General features: G+C 40.3%; 1 protein-coding gene across 2 annotated transcripts; it reads right to left on the minus strand.

Moving 5' to 3' along the window:
* Window positions 1-3,335: 3,335 nt before the first annotated feature.
* On the minus strand, window positions 3,336-24,090 carry LOC119775519 (mitochondrial glycine transporter B-like). Of its 2 annotated transcripts, XM_038273516.1 has the most exons (9): window positions 23,958-24,090; window positions 23,501-23,600; window positions 12,704-12,787; window positions 11,383-11,507; window positions 9,239-9,323; window positions 8,788-8,967; window positions 5,958-6,126; window positions 5,722-5,885; window positions 3,336-3,542 (listed from the first exon to the last, which is right to left on the minus strand). In XM_038273516.1, the coding sequence occupies exons 2-9, from the start codon at window positions 23,513-23,515 to the stop codon at window positions 3,420-3,422; spliced, it is 945 nt and encodes a 314-aa protein (XP_038129444.1). In that variant the 5' UTR covers window positions 23,516-23,600; window positions 23,958-24,090; the 3' UTR covers window positions 3,336-3,419. The 2 variants fall into 2 exon arrangements, with proteins under 2 accessions (XP_038129444.1, XP_038129445.1); XM_038273517.1 differs by lacking the exon at window positions 12,704-12,787.
* Between the last annotated feature and the right edge of the window lie 1,883 nt (window positions 24,091-25,973).

Raw genomic sequence — 25,973 nt, forward strand, 5'->3', positions numbered from 1 at the left:
AGTACTTCCACTTTTACCCGAGTATTTTTTAACACAAGTATCTGTACTTTTACTCAAGTACGGAAAGTGAGTACTTTTGCCATCTCTGCCCTTGACCCGATAGCTGTCTGGGCGTTGCACAATGGCAGCCCACTGCTTCCCAAAGAAGATGGGTTAAATACAGAGTTAATTTCTCAATTTTCACATTAATAAAGTTCAATTTATGTATTTTTACATGATGGGCAGTTTTCCAAAAACAGGACTGTTGAAAATTCTGTCTCCTTGAACCCCAGTGGGCCTCAGCAGATGGCCGCTCACACTGAGCCTGGTTCTGCTGGAGGTTTCTTCCTGTTAAAAGGGAGTTTTTCCTCTCCACTGTCGCTACAAGCATGCTTAGTGTGAGGGATTGCTGAAGAGTCAATAAGTCGATGCAATCAGCTGGTTTTCCTTAGATAGAAAACTATGAATCAGTCTGACTGGATGATCTGGTGAACTAAAGTGTCTTGAGATGATATGTGTTGTGAAATGGCGCTATAGAAATAAACTCAATTGAATTGAAATAATTAAATATGGCAATATATCTTTGCATATTAGGATAAATAATCCAATATAAGACTAAGGGCTAGAATGTGTAAATCATGTGTAATTTAAAGTTATATTGGAAAGAGTTTCCTCTCAAAAACAGGGTTGTTCTGACTACGACCACATTCAGCTAATGTTGTAATATTGCAACAATTACAAAACAAGCTCTAGATAAAATGTAGCGCACAGTTTCCACAATAACATATTTACATGTTGTAGACACTGGAATTAACACAGAAAAAAAAAATATGGACAGCCTTTTACTTACTTCAATCAGAAAAATCCAGTCCAGTAAATTGAGGGGATGATGATCAAGCAAAAATCTGGAGGTTGTTTGACTTCTTTACCTGAGGCCAGGCCTTGTATATAACTGCAGGACCCAAAACCAGGTTTAAAATGATTCAAATATTCAGCTTTTTGTACAGGGATGGTCTAGAGAACCAGCATGGGAAATATTTTCCGCCTTCATACCCGAGTAGTTTTGTGTTTTTTAAAGGCCAATTCATGATATGAGCACACCCTATTCATATATGCACATAGATACATATACACCCACATCCACACACACATATTAGTGTTGCATCTAATATCAGTATTGGGCGGGGCCCCGATCAAGAACTAAAATGGTATCTGTATCGGCGAGCACCAACAAATAGGGCACAGATATCATTTTAGAGCCAAAAGTTTCTTCAACTATTGTCAGCTATTCCAGGGAGGCAATAAAAAGTTCTGCTGGATTCACTTTGTTTTAGTCTTTTTCCTGCTTCACAAAGGAAGGCAGCAGCTTGACAAACCATGATGGCAATTATTTTACATCCAAGCAGTATGCAGTTCTTCATACATTCACAAACATCAATTTCAAACAGACGGTATCGGCCGATTCTGCACAGCCAGGTATCGGTATTGAGGCCAAAAAATGGCATCGGTGCAACACTTGTATTAAATTATATATACTGTATTTTCACGACTATAAGGCGCATATAAACGTCTTTTTTCCCCCTCAAAATGTGCGGCGCGCCCTATAGTGCGTTGTTACTGCGGACGTTGTTGAGACCGCCATGAGAATGTTAAAGGGGGAAGTGTGGGCGTGGATTGTGTATAAAAGAACAGGTATGTGCTTTATGCAGGCTTCGTTTACTGTTGTTGTTGTTGATTAATACTTTGTAATAAATACATGAATAAAGCACAGTCATACTCAGTTTTGCTCCCGCTCTATTTTTAAATACGCAGTAGAGCTATTTAAACGTAGTAGAGGACATGTACCTGTATATAAAACCCGCGCCCTATAGTCTGGTGCGCCTTAAATACAGTAATGGCACACATAACTGAGACTGCGCCTTTTAATACGCTGCGCCTTATTGTGCTGAAAATACGGTACTCATTTTTACTGTTGCAGAGGCTGGACTTGTAGCATACATGTAAGTGGAGTCAGGATAATTTTTTACAAAAAAACAACATAATTGTGAGATGGCTGAGAAAGAAGAACAAATGTGAAACAATCCGACTGTCTCTTGGTTTTTAATGACAGGAATTTAAAACAACATTAGGAAAAGTGGAGTTTTCATTGACCTAAAAGAAAAAAAAACAGGCGAGGCACTATGTGGAGCGTGAACATGGATGAGGAGCACAATTGGAGATCAATAAACGGATCGGCACAGTGAGTTAAACACAAGTTAAACAGCGAACTGCGGCAGATTCACCTTGGCTCTGTAGAGGTTAGTTTACATTTTTCTTTCCATTTCAAATGCAGGAACTACTTCCTACAAATACATATATTCTCTTTTTATTAAATTTCTATATACACACACACAATAAATAAAAAACATTGGAAATAAATGCACTCTGGAAGTGCCATAATGTGTCCTGTAAGTTATCTGTTTACAGAACCTTCTATGTGAAAGGAAACCATCTTCTGCATATTGATCAAGCAATGTTTCACTAGCAGGATTAACATTTTTTAACGTTTTGTGGTGCCCCTTTCAACTTGTGTTTACAACAGCATTAACACACACGAAAAAAATGTCTGCTGCCACCTGCTGGTCAGCAGAGGAGTGAAAGCCTCCTGATCCTAAACAGTACAGATGTATCTCCTGCATAAATAAATTTATATCTACAAGGACATTATTCTGAATAAAAAAACAAACCGATTGAATCATCCGTCTAACATTGGCCTGAAATCATTTGAATTGTGATGAATCAGGGTTGGATGTGCTTAGAACCCCACCCCAGCCCAATTAGCCATAAACCCGAATATTAAACACAAACCTGTTTGATCCAGTTTTTCAGGAACAAAATAAGAAATATTTCAGATAAAACATTTTTTTTTAAACCAAAATGAATCATAATTGCATAAAGCACATAAATGTTGCTTTGAACCGCATTAAGTAAAAAGGCTTTAATGCGATTAGCTTAGCTTTAGCACCCACTAATATATCTCTGAATGCTCGTTATTATCTGGTAAGTAAATCAATGCAGAAGAAGAAACATTGCTCAGTCCTATGCAGCTGTTTAAACATCTCATAAGCTCCGGTACTCAGTAGTATTCGCACAGATCAGCATCTTAAAACACATGAACCTTTTTTTAAGTGGTATTCATCCACTGGTATGCCTCAGCAGAAATATGAATTGGGAAAAAATTCACTTCACGGTAGAGGGAGAACACTTCAGGGCGAACATGAGAGGCGTTCAGGTGCGTCGTCACAAACGTAAAAACATGTATCCACCTGATCCCTCTGCTTAGTGTCCTGGCACTGCGTCCGTTTCACGGTCTTTGACCTCATCGGCTCCCTTTTCTTCATGCTTTTAAACGCTGTCGTGTTTTTGTTTGTTTGTTTTTTTCCTCCCCCATCAGCTGCTCTTCAGGACTTGAGGCCCATTCGAGCCATGAGCTGTTCGTACACAGTCCAAGCCATGGCAGCCATCAGAGTGCGGCGGAGAGACCTCGGCACTGCCCCGCGGAAAAATCCGGAAATGCCCTTATCCTGAGGAAAGAGAGAAGAAGTGAAAATTTGAAAAGATCGGTTAAAGTGAACCGAGAAAAATTCATTTTAAAAACAATGAGAGAATAAAGCTTAACGGGTCTTAGTCTTCCACCGTCTCTTTCAGCCCCATTTCCTGTCAGCCCCCTTTCACATAAAGACCACTAGTTCCCCCCAAACAAATATTAAAAAGCAAGTATCACATTCAAGAATCAAACCAATAAATACTGGAAAGTCAAAACTTTAATAGATAAATTGCAAAAAAGTTGTTTTTTTTTTAAAACAATCCAGTGGACATTTGTTTTCCAAGTTTGCAGACGTTTCTCTTCCATCCAGGAAGCTTTTTCAATTCGAATTTCATGTTTTCTACACAAAACCAGGCTTTGTTGGGCTACTGTATAAAACCTTGAACTCATCGCTATTTCTGACATTTTGAATTAAAAACACTTTTTGTTTTCCTCCCAGTTCCTCTGCGCTTATGCGCCTTGAACCCGCCCATTCAGCTCCTGTAGTTAAATTGGGTAGACTGGGAGTAAAACCACTACTACTTTTCGTGGAACCGGCCTCAGATTGAGAAGCAAGGGCAGATTTAGGGGCCCTAAGCAAAGACAGGCAGGGGCCCCTCTGAATAGAGGAGACAACACATAAAACAGACCCATTCTCCAGATAGAGAAATGTTAATAGAATAGACATCCATTATCTGTTCTAGGTTGTGTCCCTCTCTTCTTGTCCCTTTTCTTCTTGCTTTCCTCTCTATGTTTTGTACTCAGCTGACTTTTCATGCTGTCTCTAAAGGAATGAAAGATTTTTTCCAAGCACTAAGCTCACTTAGCTGATTGCTCCTTCCTGTGTTTCCAAAAAGGCCAAAGTAAATAACCCAGTCCTTCTTTTCACTGTAGACAAGCCATGATCTGCTTATCTGTTCTCCATTTTTCATTTGGATGAAATAATAGCTGCATGAATCATGACAGCAGACAAGATAGAGGAGAGCAGGAGGCGGGGTTACCAATCTACTCGCTCTGGAGAGCAGAGTTCGCTGCTTTTAGATGTTGTCTCCAAAGTCTCCAGTAGCAGAAAAAAGTCTCTAGATTTGGCGCTAGGAGCTTTTTAGAAATCAAAGTGCTAGAGGGGTCTGAAAAGTGGCTAAATATAGCGACTAAAGCGCTAAGTTGGCAACACTGCTCTTTGCATGGTTTGTTTTCAAATGGTTTGCTGCTGTCTGTTTGGACCTTTCTGAACATGTGCAGCAAATGGACTGATCCAATATGGTGGACATTGGGGGGGTTGGGGCCCTAAGACACAATTATCAGCGTTCTGATGGCATTTTAGTAAAAGGATTTTTATCAAAAACCTAATTAATGTGCACAAATAAGGAATAGTTGTATTAACCATACAGGTAAACAGAGGTTTATGGGGCCCCCAGGAACTTGGGGCCCTAGGAAACTGCCTAGTATTGCCTAATGGTAAATCCCCCCCCCTGTTTGGATATAATGTTATGACTGATATTTAATCTGCTGTAAATCGCTGTGATCTAAAGAGTCTAGACTTTGATTGGGATGATGGTTTTGATTTACTTGTTTTTCAGTAATCGGAGGAGAGAGAAATACTGTGACGAAACAGAGGAATAAAAGATACTTTAGATCAAACATGGCTGTAGTTTGTTACATTTAAATGCATCACTTTTTCTTAAATAAAATTTATGAGATGGTTGAAAGTATAGATTTTGATTAATCAGACATGTTTTTACCTTCATACAAGAAGAAAAACTGCATTCATTTCTTATCAAAAACATAATTAATGTGCACAAATAACTAATAGTTGTATTAACTATACATGTAAACAAGAGTTTTATGGGGCCTCCAGGAACTTGGGGCCCTAGGAAACTGCCTAACTATCAGGTAAGCGTCACATCTGTATTGCTGTTGTCTGTTCCTGCGTTTTGCTCCAGAGAAAATTTTATTCAAAACAGTTAACAGACCTGTTAACTACTTGAGATTGTTGGCGTGAAACAATCAGAGCTGCAACTTTAGGGGACGATGTTAGCCTCACTGTTTACGGCATTAAAATGTGACGCATCACTCATCGGCGACTTTCTCCAACAATCTTTTATTTTCACTCATTCAAATAAAGTGTAAAAACACAGAGTTTGTCGCTCCGACCTAAACGCCCACAGCGGACGCACCTTATAGATGTAGCGAACAGCATCAGCTGTGCTCCAGTGGGACGGGCTGACTTGAATGTGAGTCTTCACCACATCTGCAGGCTGTGTGGCCAGAGAAGCCATGACGCCTGCCACCACCCCACAGCCGAAGTTCACCAGTGGGGCGTACGGCGCTGATGTCACCTCTGAGGAAGAGGATGTCGAACATGAGAACTCCAGAGGTTGGTTTGTTTATGCTAACTCTGTGCCGTACTCACCCTGAGGCAGCGCTCGCTTGGCCTGGCTGTAAAACATGACGTAGATGCCGGAGAAGGGAGCGTCGCGGAGCAGCGTAGCAGTCAGCCCAGAGAACAGCGATCTGACTCCCTCCGTCTCGTACATGCTCCTCAGGGCCCCAGGAACACTCGCATAGTTATAGAAACCACTCTGAAACACAAGCCGGCATCTTCTTTACTGAACGTTACGACGTGTCAACGAATAAAAACGGACAGACTAATGTTAAAGTTAGAAAATACTGTTTTTTTCATGTGGTTCTACTAAATGATAAAATAATAACTTCTATCCGATATCATCACCAGAGGATATTCTAGTGTTTATCATCAATTACAGGATGGATTGAAGTATCAATATAGATCAGGGGTAACTAATTAAAATCAGCGGGGTCCGAATAAAGTGACCCGAGTAAAGATCTGGAGACATTTTTAATTATAATCTGTTACTTTAAATGGAATTTAATACTGAAATAAAACGAGGTTTGGTTTAGAGAGCTCATTTTGAGCCTGGATCCAGATTTATTGTTGATTCTGTTCATGGTGGAGAATCCTGCTTCACAGCAGCAGGTTGAGCCAAACATCCTCTAAATGTGCAGGGTCATCTTTGAGCACGCCATTTCACTTTTCTTTCCACAGTTCACCGCAGTTCTTCCAGCAGTCCACACTTTCTCTGCTCTCTTTTTCTCATGGTCTTCTCCTTCTTTCCCATCGCCCGGCTTGCCACAGGTTTGCCTGCTGTGTCTAAAAGTAGCAGCAGCAGCAACCCAGACTGACAGCTCATTGGCTCATTTGGATCACGTGCAGCCTGGAGCCGGACGCTCCCCAGGGCTTTACCGTATTAACAGGAGAAGAGGGGCAAGTGAAGTTAGACACTGTCGTTGGACAACATGTGGTTTTTTATAAATGTTTTAAATAAGGTTGGGTCCAGATTAGCCAGCAGCTGGGTCCAGATCCGGACCGGGGTCGGCTAATCTGTGACCTCTGGTATAGACTCAGCACTGACATCAAAACTCACAAACTTTGACATTTCTCCTTGTGATTTTTTAATGATAATCCAATAAACCGTAGTGCATTATTGTAAAATGGAAAGATGAGGATCTAGGACAGAAGTCCGCAAGCTTTCCACGAGCAAAACTATTAATCGCAATAATCTGGTTTGATCGATAATTTAATTATGTCAAATAACTTGAGTTTAGATCCCCAAAAGCAATTATTATACCAAGATAGTAAAAAGTATATAAACTAGGGCTGCAACTAACGATTATTTTGCAAACTGATTAATCTGTCAATTATTTTTCAGATGAATCGATTAATAATCGGATAGCAAAGTTTCCTTAAAGTCACAGTAAAGCGGCCGTTCCAACCGTCGCGTTCCCGAATTCTCCCGAGTGGTGCCCGACTTTACACGAGTGAATAAAGTGAATGCGATTGGTCGATTATCAAAAAGGCGGGATTGTTGTGGCGGAAGGTTCACAAGCATGTTTGGTTGTGGCCGGTTTGTCGGAAGCATCTTGCTAACCAGTTAGCAACTTAGTGCTAGCAGGTTTCCAATGGGAAATTCCATTGGGACCAAGTAGCACTAAATTGGTGACTTAGAAACGACGCTGTCAAGGAACGCTATGGACAGCGGAAACATGCAAGAGGAGGAGAGTTTAGTGTCGGAGGTCGTGGATAGTCTCCTCTGTCGTCCATTTTTTATTTAGAGGAGGAAAGCGGGAAGAAGATGTTGTGGAAGAGGACGCCAGGGCGGCAGAAGCTTGGTTTGGTGTAGAAGGCTTCCAGCCGTACATGTTTGAGCCCTTGCCTCGCAACGCTGCCAGTTCTGTTAGCTCTACGCCTGCCGAAGACACAGACGTCCATCCCCGTGAAAACTGGGACGCAACTCAATGGGAAAGGAAAGGATTCTGATTTCAACCGTTGCGTATATTAGCTGCGACACATGAATCAAGATGCTATGACTGAAAAAGATTTAATTGACAATGAGCGTTGATATATGATTGGCCGAATTTAGGTGTTCAGGCTGACGTAGAACTAACTGGCCTGCAGAAGATAATGGAAAAAAACACAGATTTTAAGACAGGATTTTTCATAAAATAGAAATTTTCTAACTTTCTAATAATGTCGTCTTATAAAGATTACATTTATATACATGCTTAAGCCAGAATGATTTGACATTTAAATATGACTTCCCTACGACTTTAAAGAATACTTTTTATGAAATTCTGGATAGAGCATATCAACAGTCGAAAAATATATAAATACATTTTTTATCTTAAATGCCAAATGTTTATTTCTTTTGTTACAATTTTGATATAACTACTGATCTAAGTCGGTTGCTCTGTCAGCTAAAGGCACAATTTAGAGTTTATACTTCAGCTAACCATTAATTGATTACTAAATTAGTTGATTTTCAATTAATCAGGATTAATTGTTTCAGCCCTGGTTTAAAAAAGATAGATATATCAGACAAATATAAAATTAAAGTAATGTTGCCATGGGAGATCAATATCTAGTAATTAGAAAAGTAGTAAAACCAAAGTGTTCACATATATTATCAGATAAAAATTTTTTTATAAACATATATATAAAAAACAGTAACTTAAGAGGTGGTGAGGTCCTCGTTTTAACAAGGTTCAACTGTTTTAAATTAAACTTGACAGGATTTGTTTTTTCCTGGACCAAATAGGAGGCGGCGTTTTAGCGGCACCACAGTCCGTATTTCCAGCGGCGTTGACTGGAACTGCAACTACTGGGTTACGGAGCAAAAACAGCCTGTTTGAGGTGAAACCAGAGGTAAAAATCAACAGCTGCTCACCTCAAAACGCGTCTTGATGACGGTGAACGGCAGCATGCAGATTCCCGCCACAGTTCTGGCTCCGGCTCCGAGCAAAACGGCCTCGCCTGCGTTTGGCGCTCGGTCCAGGAAGAAGCGCTGCTTCAGAGAGTAGAAGGTGCTGAAATAGATCCCCACCCCGGGGATACAGCGAACAAACGACTGCAGGAACAGGCAGAAACAGCAGCGGTTAGCTTGACTCCCACTTTTCTTCACACAGAAGTATCTTTATGGCCACAAGAAAACACTGAAGAACTGATCTCCAGGCCAAATATCTGTGGTTTCATAGATTAGACAGATGGTAACATGAGCTGAAAGCAGCAGGATTCAATGCTGGATGATTAGCAACAAAACCGATCCAAACTTTCCTCACAGACAATTATTAAAAGGAAAAGTTTTCAGAGGATTAGAAACATCAAAACCAGCAGCGTACCGGTGAGACTCCCTTCCACAAACTGAAGAAATTCTCAGTCCTGATAACGTGAATGAAAACCCGTAACATCCCCACCTTGGGAGCTCTGTAGGGATTAAATGGGAGAAGTATTATCATCTTGAAATGGATAAATGCATAGAAACAGCAGCTTATTAAAGTTTTCCTCCTTAAAATGTCTCAGATTTTATCAAATTACACAAACCTCAGATGTGTTTATCTGGAGTTTTAACAGGCAGAACATCACAAAGTAGTACTTTAATGAAAAGCGGAAGGTAACACTTTGATTTCCCAAACAAACTAAATAGTGTTTACTAGGGATGCACGATATAATCGGCCCCCTATCGGTATCGGCCTTAAAACTGAATATCGGACATCGGCCACCCCACCGATATTTAACCCGATATTTGATCAGCTTCTGAGTTTCTAAAGTCTAAAAAAAAAAAAATACTACTTCTTCTTCTTCCTCAAAAACTTCTTTTTTACAGACTTAAAAACTTCTAAAGACGAGGGAAAAAATATTGATACATTAAAATATCCCAATATCTTGATATGCTGATATATTGCCATTTAAAAACACCATATCAATCTCTTTTACTAATGAAATATTGCTATATGTCATCGTTATGCTACGAAATCCCCCGAAAATCCATGAAATTTTGCCATATTTTTATATGTTGATATATTGACGCGGTATCGATCTATTTTACTAACAAAATCTCACAAGAATTTGCAAAATATCACGAGAGTTTGTAACAGAACAATGAAATTTCACAAGATTTTGAAAGTAAAATAGATCGATACCGCGTTTTTAAAAATCAATTTGATATCAGCATATGAAAATATATTTGAGTATATTATTTTTCAAAGTGTCAGAAATGGATAACAAAACTGCTATTTTCAATGACGACTTATTTTTGTCCAGCTTTAACATCGGTATCGATATCGGTTATCGGCTACATGAGTTTTAAAATATCGGCATATCGGATATCGGCCAAAATCCCAATATCGTGCATCCCTAGTGTTTACTTTTGTATTCAGTTCCCACACATGGATCTAATATATATGACATGGTGGTGGCAGTATTGTGATGTGGAACAAAATGGAGGCTGCTAAGTTAATTGAGAAGATAGATTGACTTAGTTTGAGCAGGTAAGTAAGACTATTTGCCAACAAAAGATGAGGTAATGGAAATTTCCGTTCATATTCTGAATACAAACTTCTGAAAGTACTCTAAATATAAAAATTACTACATCTTAAATAAATGATCTGTGTTTTTAATTAAGAGTAGGGTTGTCACGATACTAAAATTTTCAACTCGATACCGATACTAAGGAAAATATTCGATACTCGATACCATTTTCGATACCACAAAGATAAAAACAAAGACTCCAAAATTCAACAGAAATATTTTCATTAATAAATAAAATACAATAAATAAACACAATAAAGGTTGTATGCTGTGCATAATATTAAGCAAGCTTGATAAAAAACTTATAAAATTCAAATTAAGTGTTCCTTCCTTGGCTATGCTTTGCACACATAACAATGACGCTAGCCAAACCGGTTAAGAAACAAAAATAATTCTCAGCGGCGGCACCTCTTACAAAAAAAAAAGTCTAAAACTGAAAAGAGCGCAGAAATATTCAATCACACAGTGTTCTGAAAGTGCATTGTCCTCTATTCTGCACTTTAGATGAATGACTGCTTAGGTGCCACTGGTGACGGCACTGTATCGATACTTTTAAAAACGAGTATTGTATCCGGATACAACATTTCAGTATCGATACTTTTTTGAGTTTCGATACTTTTGACAACCCTTATTAAGAGTAATTTTTATTTGAATGTGCTTTACTGGAGGCATCCATGTTTGTCAAAGAACACTACTGCCCCCTCGCTCTGGTGAATTTCAATGGTGAAGTCCTCTGGAAGCTGGAATAATTGCAGCTACCAGGGTTAGCATCATCACGGGACGCTGGAGTGACTAATCGCTCTAAATGGGTCATGAAAACGGATACAGGCTGGCTCTGATGAGGCGTCCATGTTAGCGCTCATCACACAGAAAAGTGGTGTCTTTGTGTCTGATGGCATGCAGGTTAAAATCCTTGTATATTCGTAAAGCATGCAATGTGTCTCTTCACACGCACCCTGGCTTGGCGTTGTTCTGAAGCGTCTGCAGTCGAGTCTTGACCAGATCCAAAGGCTGGAAGAGCAGCGTGGAGCAGGTGCCGCTGAGAGAGCCGCACATGAAGGCCTTGAGAGCCGGATGAGCCTGAGGACGGCAGCGAGGAGGAGAGGGCGAGGGGGGGGAAGGCAACGACAAGGAGGACATGAGAGGACAGAGATATGGTGGATAGAAAATCACACAGGGGGGACAAGGACAAACAGAAATTAGTGGGAAAAAACAAGGTTCATTAAAATATTAAAGGATTTAAAAAGCTCTTAAACATCAAACAAAATCACTATTGCATACGAAACTGCAATAAAAAAAATTCCCCAGCAATAAAAAAAAATGTCTCCAATATTAAGGAAATATGTTTATTTATAATTTTCAGAAGATTATTTCAATTTAAACACGTAGCAAAGGCTGTTTAAATATTACAGAAAGAAGCCTGCGGCACAAATCAGAGGTTCTCAGAGTGGAGATGATGGAAATGGAGACGGACATCTTCCACAGACAAACACACACATTCTCATCCGGCTACATGTAGTGAGGACAAAGCATCGACTCCCATCCACTGTCCAAACCCAGACGATGATCCTAAACTTAACCGACACCTTCGACCTTAATCTACGGAAGCGTATTCCCAAAAAAATCAGACAGCTTATCTCATAATTACGAGATAGTGACCTTGTTATTATATCTTCTCATAATTACGAGATACTATGCAATAATTACGAGATAACATCTCATAATTACGCGATACTGATCTCGTAAGTATAAGATAACCTGTCGTATTTTTTTTCTTTGGTGAATGCAATATGCTTCCCTACTAATCTGACAGTTAGCAAATTAGGAATGGAGGACCAGCAAAATGTCCTCACTTTGATGCCAAAGCAGGAACACACAGAGCCATGTTTTCCCCCCTACAGAAGGAAATCCTAACCTTACTAAGACCATAAATGTTTGCTTCAGAAATATCTGCCTCAGAGGGAATATATCCCATAAATAAAACGACAGATTCAAATCTCTGCAACATTTAAAACGACACCTTGTCAACACATGAAAACACAGACTGTAGCCGAAGGGTAGCATTAGTTGTGGGCATCAACTGATCAAACCCACGTGCTGCAATTTCAGCTTCCATGTGAAGACAGAAAGATTTGAATATGAATAAGAGATGCTTCTGCAACTTAGATCACACTGGGAAGCAAAGTAAAGATAACTATGAGCAATCTGCAACAGACAAAGACAAAAAAAAAAAAAAGCCCCCCAGTGCCATGTCAAGGGTAAAATGAGGCTCCTACCTTTAACAGACCACCCGGGGTTCTGCTCTGAGAATCCTGCTGCTCCTGCATTTTGCCTTCTTTCATCTCCCTCTCATCTCGCAGCTACCAATGAGGTGCAGAAATAAAACCTGAGTCTCTCCCAAAAAGACACTGCGTCTCCTCAATCTGACAAAGCCTTTCTGCCGCTTCCCTGCCCCCCTGCTTCACAGCAGAAGCTTAATCCAGCCAACGTTTTTCTGGGGGCTTCGGTCTTTATCTTTCAGACACACACTCACATCTGTACATCGCTCTGCCACACTGTAAAAAAAAAAAATGCTTCCTGCTAAATTGCATCTTTATCAACCGTCATGAGTCATGGTGTTTGAAATGTAAATGTGGGTCAGAGGAACAAAATAACAGTGGGAACCATGAAGATATGGTTTGTTTTTGCAGCATTTGGGAAGAAGCTCTAATAATACATCAACGTAAACAGAAAATCAATCTGAAAAAAATACAGTTCTTTTATTGATGCCCCTGTCACACCTTGCCGATTTATCCAGCGTCTGCCTGACGTCCAAGAATCTTCTAAAACGCTGAACTTTCTATGTATTGTTTCAATTTTGGCCGCATACAGAGAGTATTCATAAGGAGTCCAGAACTTCTGCCCAACGACAGCCTAACTCCTGCATAACGCACGGCAGCGTAATGCCCAGGAAATGATGCTTGGGCATCAGTTAAATCTGCTGCCCTCAGGAGCATCATAACCACCCGCTGAAAAAAAATTAAATAAGAAAAGGAAAAATAAAAAGAAGGAAGGTTTGCAGTATCAGCAGATTGAGCGTCATGTCTGCTAGGAAGTACATTGGTGGTGGGCGTGAACGCAGGGAGGATCCATCACTCACCTTCTGGCTCACCCTATGATGGGGATGAAGTCTGGAGGAGAACTGACGGTTTCCTCCTGTGAACCCCCTTTATACCAAAACGCTGCCAATACGCCATTATACAGTAGCTGGAAGTTAGAAACACGTTCAGCGCTCATCTGGAACACGGCAGATACGCTGATACGTGTTGGAGAGAAGTTCTGGAGAAGTTATGCACAAGTTACTCAGAGGTTTAGAAAAAGCTAGACGCCACGACTGATGACTAACTTAGACTGAACGTATGTCGACCATCAGATAACTTCCCCTCTAACTTATGGCCCATGTATGCCATACGACGGGAAAATTTAAAGCATGTTTAAAATTTATCAACATAGGTATGGCAGCAATATTGTTGCAAAATTATTTGCAGATGTGTGGAGAGTTGTGTTTCTGTATCTCGATTTGTGTGTCTGCAGCGGGATTTGAAAATGTTTAAATAAATCTGGAAACGTGTACAAACATTTGTGTGTCTATACAACAATCTGCAAATGTGTAAAACTGCTAGTGTGTGTAATCCGGTTTGCAAATGTGTAAAAAAGATCTGCAAATGTGCACCGAGATGTGCAAATGTGCACCGAGATGTGCAAATGTGCACCGAGATGTGCAAATGTGCACCGAGATGTGCAAATGTGCACCGAGATGTGCAAATGTGCACCGAGATGTGCAAATGTGCACCGAGATGTGCAAATGTGCACTAGAGACTGACATTTTTTCGGGAATCCCATGGGTCACGGGATTCCCGTGGGATGGGAGTCAGTATTAGTAACGATCACGTCATTGGGACGGTACAGGATTAAACATTAACGGGAGCAGACGGGAGCGGGAGCAAACCAATAGTAACAAAAAAAAAAACTAGGATTGATGCCAAAAAATAAAATAAAATAGAAAGAAAAATAAATCCAGTACTTGCGCGGCGCCGCCATTTTGTAGTTTTTTTCCTTGAAGCCTACACTATAATGCGAGTCAAAAAAACTACACGACCCAGAAACCATCAGTGCTTCCGCTCTGAGTTCTCTGAACAACAATGGAGGGACCAACAGTTAGTGGCGAACCAGACTTTGAAAAATTTGATTTGCAACGCAAGCTGAGAACTAAGGATGTATCTGTAAAACTCACGGAGCTGACAGGAAAGTCTCAGACATTACCGAACTTCACAAGAGTTCAGTATCACCGTGTTAACACCCAATACGCCGCTTGTAAAATGTGCTTGACCGTAATCAAGTACACTAGTGAGTCCGGGACGAGCAGTCTCAAAAGACACACTTGCGAGGGTAATACTGGAAAGAATCAGCCTTTCATTTCTTCGTTTGTCAAGCGTAAGGTACCATCACATGTGAAGACTCAATTGACCAATAAAATTGCTCGCATGTGCAGTCAAGATATAAGACCATTTGCTACAGTAGAGGGGAAAGGCTTCATCAGCGTTGCGCAGGACCTGCTCGATATTGGAGCCAAGTATGGAGAGGTACAGGTGGAAGACATACTGTCGTGTGCACGCACAGTGTCCCGTCATGTGGAAGAGGAGTATGACAAAGTTAAGCAACTTGTCATGGAAGAGCTCCGTCAGGTATGTAACATAGCGTTATTTTGTAAAACAAAAACTTAGTCATTCAGCAGTCTAATCAATAATTATCCTAACACTAGATTTATTTAATTTTTTAACTGCTCAATTTCTCAGTATTCTGACTGAGGCATGTATTATGTTAAATATTTGTGGCCATGTAATAAAATACTTAATTCCTTTTTCTGCAGACTGCAGACCATGCTATAACCACAGACCTTTGGACAGAGGAGAGGACCAGCACACACTACATTACTGTCACAGTTCATTACATTATGGATTGGAAGCTAATGAACCGGATTTTGGCTACAAGGGAGATGGAAGGTGTCAAAACCGGTGACAACATCAGAAGAACTGTGGAGGGAATTCTTCAGGTATCTCTCTCAAATCAGATGGATTTTATTTACATGGCATATAAAATAATACTTATTTACATGGCATATAAAATTAAACTTGCCAGTTAATTCATAAAATGTATTTAAGACATGTACTTCAAAATAGAACATTGTGCAATAAGAATATTTCACAAGAGAATGACAAGATGCTGAAAAAGCATATGAGTAAGCAATTATTTTAGTAATATATATAATTAGGAAAATTACATCTGTAAAATACATTATTATTTATCATTCTGTTATATGATGATCTTATGTCTGGGCTTCTATTTACTAAGGTTTTATGTTTTGTCTTTGTAAAAAAATAACTAACAGGAATTTGGCATCCCAAGAAAGGACAGTCTTTGTGACGGATAATGGCTCCAACGTAACAGCAGCTTTTAAGGATTATATCAGAATCTCCTGTGCTGGTCATAATATCAACTTAATCTTAAAACATGTATTTGACCACTTGGATGAAGACAACCCAGTCCACAGTAGGATCATCAAACTGTTTAGGGACACAAAGACTCTTGTGACACACTTCAAAAGAGCAGGGTAAGATAACATAAAATATTGCCTTGTATCTAATTATGAAATCAAATGAATTTTTTTTCATTTTTCCCAAAAAGACCCTCTAATTACAATTTGTAATCCCTGTAATCTTGTCACTCCTCTTTTAATTTCAGGTTACAAAAAGAGCTGGACCAGTCATTAAAGCAAGCTGTCGAGTCAAGGTGGAATACCAGACTAGCAATGCTCCAGTCCGTTAATGATGCTCTGAGGTCTGGTAAGCTGCATGAGATCCTGCTCCGCAGAAACGAGCTGCGTTATCTAAACAACATAGATTGCGATCTGCTCGAGGACATCATCAATCTCCTGGAACCTTTTGATGAGGCTACCAGACAACTCTCTACTGAGCAGACACCAACCCTTCACCTCGTTCTCCCGACCAAAGCGACTCTACTGAGGGGTCTGTCGATCGTGGAAGGAGACAGTGTGGTTATGAAAGAGGTAATACAAAACATTAGTGATTTTTGTTGTTAAGGTGGGGGGTGACTGAAGTTGCTGACAGGAACTTGGCCCTATCCAATAACAGACAAATAAACACAAGAAAAGAATTGTGTGTTTGATCTTGTCCAGCATAAAGTGTAGGTTAATTATTAAATACATTCATAACTGTTCCATGAGTAATATAAAGCACATTTTTTTCTGCCTTAGAACTCATGCTCCATAAAAATGATGTTGTATATATTATCATGATAACAATGCATGTATCATTATGTCATTTCCCTCCTCCTCCCCTAGCTGAAAGTGAAGTTAGCCCAGGCAGTGGAGTTGAAGTTCAAAATCCACCAGTACCATAAGCTAGCCACAGCTTTCTCACCTAGCTTAAGGAGTTTCTTGAGGAAAACTCTCCCTGGTCAGGAGTATGAGGAGGTCATCAACACCCTGGCAGCACTCACAGAAACATCAGGGACAGAGGAGAGAGAGACAGGCTGTGTGGAGAAATCGGGTGACTAACACTACCATGAACAGAGCATTCAGAGCAGTAGTAAATAGCAAAAGGCCTTTCTTTTATTTTGTGGCATACATTCTCACACACATGGGTGTGTGCAGTATCTAGTAGGTCATGTTTTATTTAGGTGAGACCTTTGATAGACAAAGAAATAGGCTATTTGGAAGACAAAGAGCTATATTGCAAATGGCAATGTTCTATAATAATTTCTCTTTTTCCTGCAGGTTCATCCCCATCCAGCTCATCCACAAAGACCACAGAGGTGCATAACTTCTTTGCAAGTTGTGTTGTAGAGGAGGAGAGGGAGGAGGACATTGGCACTATGGAATCAAAGGGTTGCCAGTTGGTCCTTGAGTATATGACTGACTCCAAGTGGACACGCTTTCAGTCTCTTCTTGACTTCTGGAAAGAGAGGTCAGGTGGGCTAGTGCCTGTTGCCAAGAGGCTGCTAGCAATCCCAGCAACAAGTACAGGTGCTGGTCATAAAATTAGAATATCATGAAAAAGTAGATTGATTTCAGTAATTCCATTTAAAAAGTGAAACTTGATATTATATTCATACGTTACATACAAACTCATATATTTCAGATGTTTATTTTGTTTAATTTTGATGATTACAAATGACAACAAATGAAAATCTCAAATTCATCATATCAGAAAATTAGAATATTACTGAAGACCAATAAAAACAAAGGATTTATAGAAATGTTGGCCAACTGAAAAGTATGAACATGAAAAGTATGAGCATGTACAGCACTCAGTATTTAGTTGGGCCTCCTTTGGCCTGTATTACTGCAGCAATGCGGCGTGGCATGGAGTCGATCAGTCTGTGGCACCGCTCAGATGTTATGATAGCCCAGGTTGCTCTAATAGTGGCTTTTAGCTCTTCTGAATTGTTGGGTCTGGTGTATTGCATCTTCTTCTTCACAATACCCCATAGATTTTCTATGGGGTTAAGGTCAGGAGAGTTTGCTGGCCAATTAAGAACAGGGATACCATGGTCCTTCAACCAGGTACTGGTAGCTTTGGCACTGTGTGCAGGTGCCAAGTCCTGTTGGAAAATGAAATCTGCATCTCCAAAAAGTTGGTCAGCTGCAGGAAGCATGAAGTGCTCTAAAACTTCCTGGTATGTGGCTGCGTTGACCCTGGACCTCAGAAAACACAATGGACCAACACCAGCAGATGACATGGCACCCCAAACCATCACTGACTGTGGAAACTTTACACTGGACTTCAAGCAACGTGGATGAAGTGCCTCTCTTCTTTTCCTCCAGACTCTGGGACCTTGATTTCCAAAGGAAATGCAAAATTTACTTTCATCAGAGAACATGACTTTGGACCACTCACCAGCAGTCCAGTCCTGTTTCTCTTTAGCCCAGGCAAGACGCTTCTGACGCTGTCTGTGGTTCAAGAGTGGCTTGACACAAGGAATGCGACAGCAGAAACCCATGTCTTTCATACGTCTGTGTGTGGTGGTTCTTGAAGCACTCACTCCAGCTGCAGTCCACTCTTTGTGAATCTCCCCCACATTTTTGAAGGGGTTTTGTTTCACAATCCTCTCCAGGGTGCGGTTATCTCTCTTGCTTGTACACTTTTTTCGACCACATCTTTTCCTTCCCTTCGCCTCTCTATTAATGTGCTTGGACACTGAGCTCTGTGAACAGCCAGCCTCTTTAGCGATGACCTTTTGTGTCTTGCCCTCCTTGTGCAAGGTGTCGATGGTCGTCTTTTGGACAACTGTCAAGTCAGCAGTCTTCCCCATGATTGTGTAGCCTATAGAACTAGACTGAAAGACCATTTAAAGGCTTTTGCAGGTGGTTTGAGTTAATTAGCTGATTAGAGTGTGGCACCAGGGGCCATCAATTTTGAACCTTTTCACAATATTCTAATTTTCTGATATGATGAATTTGAGATTTTCATTTGTTGTCATTTGTAATCATCAAAATTAAACAAAATAAACATCTGAAATATATGAGTTTGTATGTAATGTATGAATATAATATACAAGTTTCACTTTTTAAATGGAATTACTGAAATCAATCTACTTTTTCATGATATCCTAATTTTATGACCAGCACCTGTACACCTTCTGAGCGTAGTTTCAGTGCAGCTGGAAGACTCATTGAGGAGAGACGTTCCAACCTCAGTCCAGACAATGTAGATGCACTTTTGTTCCTGCATAGCAACATATAAGGTTCCTGGACTCATCCAAGAATGTGTTTAACATTCAATAATTTAGTTCTTATAGTAAGTTGTTTTCTTGCAAATGGGCAAGTCTGGAAGTTTACCATATCCAGCTTTTTGAGCCATTTGTGTGTGTTATCTAAATTGTGAATGTAATGCCTTTATGCACTTTTTGGTCAATTAAGCATAGATTTTAAGTTTCAGCAATTTGAAAATTAAAAGTAACTTCTTTGTTCAAACGAAACAATTAATAAATTTCTAAAAGGCAATATTGTACATTTTGTTTATTAACCTAAGATAAGCATGGTCTGTTTCCTTGTTTGTTACTTTTATTATGTATTTATAATTATTATTCCTTTTACTTTTACTAAATTCAGATTCAATGTATTAGCAGAAATTTTATTGAAGACAACAAGAATGGGAGTGGTGCGGGAGTCATTCTGAATGGGAGCGGGATGGGAGTGGGAGTAATTTCACCAGGAGTGGGACGGGAAAGGACACATTTTTTTTCTGTGGGAGTGGGACGGGACAGGAGTGAAAATCCACTCCCGTGTCAGTCTCTAATGTGCACCGAGATGTGCAAATGTGCACCGAGATGTGCAAATGTGCACCGAGATGTGCAAATGTGCACCGAGATGTGCAAATGTGCACCGAGATGTGCACCGAGATGTGCACCGAGATGTGCACCGAGATCTGCTAACGCGCACCGAGATCTGCTAACGCGCACCGAGATCTGCTAACGCGCACCGAGATCTGCTAACGCGCACCGAGATCTGCTAACGCGCACCGAGATCTGCTAACGCGCACCGAGATCTGCTAACGCGCACCGAGATCTGCTAACGTGCACCGAGATGTGCTAACGCGCACCGAGATCTGCTAACGCGCACCGAGATCTGCTAACGCGCACCGAGATCTGCTAACGCGCACCGAGATCTGCTAACGTGCACCGAGATCTGCTAACGCGCACCGAGATCTGCTAACGCGCACCGAGATCTGCTAACGCGCACCGAGATCTGCTAACGCGCACCGAGATCTGCTAACGCGCACCGAGATCTGCTAACGCGCACCGAGATCTGCTAACGTGCACCGAGATGTGCAGATGTGCAAATGTGCACCGAGATGTGCACCGAGATGTGCACCGAGATGTGCACCGAGATGTGCACCGAGATGTGCACCGAGATCTGCTAACGCGCACCGAGATCTGCTAAAGCGCACCGAGATCTGCTAACGCGCACCGAGATCTGCTAACGCGCACCGAGATCTGCTAACGCGCACCGAGATCTGCTAACGCGCACCGAGATCTGCTAACGCGCACCGAGATCTGCTAACGCGCACCGAGATCTGCTAACGCGCACCGAGATCTGCAAACGCGCACCGAGATCTGCAAACGCGCACCGAGATCTGCAAACGCGCACCGAGATCTGCTAACGCGCACCGAGATCTGCTAACGCGCACCGAGATCTGCTAACGCGCACCGAGATCTGCTAACGCGCACCGAGATCTGCTAACGCGCACCGAGATCTGCTAACGCGCACCGAGATCTGCTAACGCGCACCGAGATCTGCTAACGCGCACCGAGATCTGCTAACGCGCACCGAGATCTGCTAACGCGCACCGAGATCTGCAAACGCGCACCGAGATCTGCAAACGCGCACCGAGATCTGCTAACGCGCACCGAGATGTGCAGATGTGCACCGAGATGTGCACCGAGATGTGCACCGAGATGTGCACCGAGATGTGCACCGAGATGTGCACCGAGATGTGCACCGAGATCTGCTAACGCGCACCGAGATCTGCTAAAGCGCACCGAGATCTGCTAACACGCACCGAGATCTGCTAACGTGCACCGAGATCTGCTAACGTGCACCGAGATCTGCTAACGTGCACCGAGATCTGCATCTGCTAACGTGCACCGAGATCTGCTAACGTGCACCGAGATCTGCAAATGTGCACCGAGATCTGCTAAATGTGCACTGAGATCTGCTAACGTGCACCGAGATCTGCTAACGTGCACCGAGATCTGCTAAATGTGCACCGAGATCTGCAAATGTGCACCGAGATCTGCAAATGTGCACTGAGATCTGCAAATGTGCACTGAGATCTGCAAATGTGCACTGAGAAGTTTTACACATTTGCAGATTGTTGAACAGAAAATCAAATCTCACACATTTCCAGAATGATTTACACATTTTAAAATCCCGCTGCGCACACACACAAATCGAGATACAGACACAAAACTCTACACACACGTGCAAATAATTTTGCAACAGTATTGCTCCCATACATACTCGCCATATGTCGATGTGTGCCAGCATGTTTCAGCTTACATCAGCGAGCTCATAACTTATCAAACCTATGCCAGCATTGTTGCCAGATTTATCGTTGGTCAGGCACGCGTTGGTCTAAATCATCAAGGTATAACCGAGGGTTGCAGTTTCATAAACCATATGGGGTTTTGTTTAAAAATCCATATTTCTATTCTAAAAAATCAGTGATTAATTGCTTTGCAGCTTTTGCATGATTTCCACTTTTTTTCTTTTTAATAGTTTTTCTTTAGCGACACCCTTCAGGGTGGAAGGCCTCATTACCATCACCCTGATCTTTAGCTCCCGGACAGATTAGCATCACATTCAAACAGGGACTCTCAGTGGGCAAAACCCAAAATGTCAATATTTCTACTACGGTAGTCATTCCAAAAAAAAAACAATCCACTGGACTTTGTTTCCAAGTTTGAAGACGTTTCTCTTCCTTTCAAGAAGCTTTTTCAATACAAAATATCAGCAATAGCGTTTAGTTCCAGGCTTTATACAGAAGCCCAACAAAGCCTGTTTTTTGTTTAGAAAACATGCAAATAGAAACAGACGAACGGGTCCACCCCTTTGGAATGGGGGTCGTTTAGGCTACTGCATAAAGCCTCAAACTCAAGGCTATTCCTGACATTTTGAATGGAGTCGTTACAAATGGAGTGTTTTTCATGAATTTCTTCTAGAAGCACTTTTGTTATTTTTCTAAATATATTCGGGCAAGTTGGCATTTCTTGTTATTACATTGACATTAAGTTTTGTCACCAAAATATCCATAACCTTTATATCCTTTAAGCACTTTAATGGTATTGTTTTATTGTTTTGTTGAATTTCTGAATTTCTCTAAATCAGAGGTCATGGATCAGCAAACCATCTGCTGGTTAATCCAGATCCAACCTGATTTAAAACATTTATAAATTACTGCATGTTGTCCGAAGGCAGTGTCTAATTTCACTTGCGCCTCTTCTCCTGTTAATACGGTAAAGCCCTGGGGAGCGTCCGGCTCCAGGCTGCACGTGATCGAAATGAGCCAATGAGCTGTCAGTCTGGGTTGCTGCTGCTGCTACTTTTAGACACAGCAGGCAAACCTGTGGCAAGCCGGGCGATGGGAAAGAAGGAGAAGACCATGAGAAAAAGAGAGCAGAGAAAGTGTGGACTACTGGAAGAACTGCGGTGAACTGGTGAAAGAAAAGTGAAATGGCGTGCTCAAAGATGACCCTGCACATTTAGAGGATGTTTGGCTCAACCTGCTGCTGTGAAGCAGGATTCTCCACCATGAACAGAACCAACAATAAATCTGGATCCAGGCTCAAAATGAGCTCCTTGATCTGTGCTTGAGAATGGCTTAGTCTCCGGTTAAACCCAGGTTTAAAGCCTTGCAGGGCAGCCTAAAGCCCACTGCCAACATTAAGACAGAAAAAAGAGAGAAAATAACAAACCATCAGTTCAGGGGTTTGAGAAAATATGGGAATCAGGAAATTGTCTCTATAGCTGAACGACTGTTGTTCTCTACTTAAAAAGCAATTTAGTTTTTAAAATGGGAAAAAAATAAAATTTCTTATATTTTTTTATTTAAAATTTCAATGTATAACATGGATGCATAAAAACCTGCATTTTATTTCAGTGGTAAATTCTGTTTAAAGTAACGGATTATAATTAAAAATGTCTCCAGACCTTTATTGGTTGATGATTTTTTTTTTATTGGGACCACACAATTGTTTTTAATTGGTTACCCCTGATCTAAAGCATTTGCTCTGCACTGAATTTATCATTATCAATGCTATAAAAATCTGGTCTGACTGATCAAATTAATGACAAATATTCAAAAAATATATATAATTACTCACAAGAGATTATTTCTAGTGTGAAAACAAAGTAATTTATTTATCATTATTTAAGAACATTCGTTGTGTTTCATATAGAGAAAAGATCTGCTCCAGTCAGATTTCGTGGCCATAGCACATGGAACACTTACCGCTGCCAACTCCATCCTTGAACTGGATGTTGATCTCGGCGATTCCAGGTTCTTCTAGTCACGAAGTTGTATCTTCGCTGGTGCGATTAAGCCAATGTTACTGAAAAAATGTAGACTGTGTAAACATTTGATAACCATGAGTCAGCGTTAGCCGGTAAACACCGGCTGGCTGTATGCTAGCTTAGCCGGTAAACACCGGCTGGCTGTATGCTAGGTTAGCTAACTGTCAAATAGAGGCTAGCATGGGGTCAGCATCCAAGACACAACCGAAGCATACCAAGCCATTGATACCAAATTTAAAGAGTTTGTTTTGTTAAAATTCCAAAGTAGTTTTAAAACAATACTGCTCTCTCGGTGTGTTAGCGTCTGTCAGAGTTATCAGATTCATAGAGCATTAAGCTGTCGGACACATTTGTGGACATGCTAGCATCCAACTTTCCCAGCAAACTCCTCTTACCTTGTATTAGATAACTTCGGGATCCCTGGACTTCATGGTCATCTTTGTTAACTTCCGAACCGCCATGTTTGTGTCAGTGAGCAGCTGTCTCCTTGGAGACTGGCGTCTATACACTGAACTCGCCGGGGCCGGATAAATCTCCGATCAGTGGCTTGCTCTTTTAGCTTACCATTATTCCGTTCAACCAAAATCACATGAAATTAAAAAAAATGGATCAACTTGTTTTCTTCCCGAAATTTGGACTCGAACGTTTTTTGTGGTTTTTCACCACAGGAAAGTGTAACCCCTGAACCCAACACAGGTTGGAGCAGAGCAGCTGAGTCGGCTAGCTTGTAGCTACCTGGTCTCAGTTTAAAAAGGAAAACAGCTGCTCCTAGATTTCTTCCACCTCTCACACTCAGAGCTCCTTAAAACATGTTCTTCTATATATCCATATTAGTGCATCCCATCTATAGATGATTCAACCCGGTAAACTAACTCGTGATGAACGACCAACAGCACTGCAGAGACGCCAAAAAATAAGTTCTGTGGATGGATGGCAGCCAGGGGTCGTCGCCGTCTTCTTCTCCTTTTTTACCGGTGGTTGGCAAGCAACTTATCGATGTGCATTACCGCCATCTACTGGAATGGAGTGTAGCTCGGGACGCTATATATAATTCTCCCACAAAACTAAAATTATAACTATTAAGTTAATAAATCTTATATTCGTTCTATCAATTTCGTTTTCTTAAGGTAATTCATTAAATTAAAAAAAAACATTTAGAAGTAGAAAGTTGTTCAAAATATCTTGTATATTCAATTACAATTTATTTTCTTGTAAATGACTAATTTCTTTCTCTTCACAGAATATTTAGAACAGACTAACAAAACATGTTTTCATGTCTCCTCTTGAAAACAAAAATCACAATTTCCTGTTGGATGTTTTCCTGTTTCAAATATCGTACTATTTAACCTTGTATGTTCAAAACGTAATCTGGATATAATGGTTTCCTCTTTTCTATTTCTTCTTGTTCTCCTCATTGTACCAACTTTTCTGTACTGTAAAGCCATCCTCTTCCAACTGCTTTTACCAGCTTTCCTTAACCTTTTGTTTAATAATAGATTTCATTTCTTCTTTACTAAATGGTATCATTATATCAATATAACTATTTTTTGTAGCTTGTTTTGGATATTTATCTGCTAACTAATTTCCTCTTACTCCTATATGTAATGGTATCCATGGAAAAATACTATAAATTCTATACATCAAAAATTTAATCTCTAATAAAAGGTCTGCTCTACTAATAGAATGATTATTTAATATTGAATATAATGATGAACTTAAAACATATACTTCTTACAGGACGAACTTCCTCAATTCATCCTAAAGCCAAAAATGATTCCCATCATCTCTCCTGCATAAACTAATAGTCCATCAGTAATTCTTTTACATTTCTAATATGAATTCTGGATCATTGAATGAAACCCCTCTATTGCTTTTTGAATTTTATGAAGCATCTGTATAAATTTCAACATATCCATAGCAATTATTGTCTAAATAAATTTGTAATGAAATTGGATCTAACAGGTTTTCTTTCACCCCCCCTTTAAAAAAAAAAAAAAAAAAAAAAAAAAAAAAGTTAAAAATGGGATTTGGACCCATTTTTGTAAAAAAAAATGAAGAAAAGCTTTGTAAGGATTGTAATTATACCAAAATATTCTGGAGATATGTCCATTTTTTCATCAAAAAAATCTTAACATTAATTTAGCAGCTAACGGTGTTTTGTTTGGGATGGAGAAATTTGAACTTGTCAAAACAGAATTTTTATGTTATAAATTTTTTTTTATTATTTATGGTAAATATTATATTCACACCTCCAAATATTTACAAAAACTTAATTTCCAGATTTTATTATCTTCTATTAATATCAATATAGAATCCTTAAAATTTAGTTTAAATGCCAAAGCAATGCAAATTATAACTGCCCTTAAAGATTATTATAACCTTGGAGCATAGATTCGATTTTGACATTTTAA

Source organism: Cyprinodon tularosa, unplaced genomic scaffold (genome assembly GCF_016077235.1).
Source record: "Cyprinodon tularosa strain WSP-4 unplaced genomic scaffold, ASM1607723v1 ctg874, whole genome shotgun sequence".
NCBI lineage: Eukaryota > Metazoa > Chordata > Actinopteri > Cyprinodontiformes > Cyprinodontidae > Cyprinodon > Cyprinodon tularosa.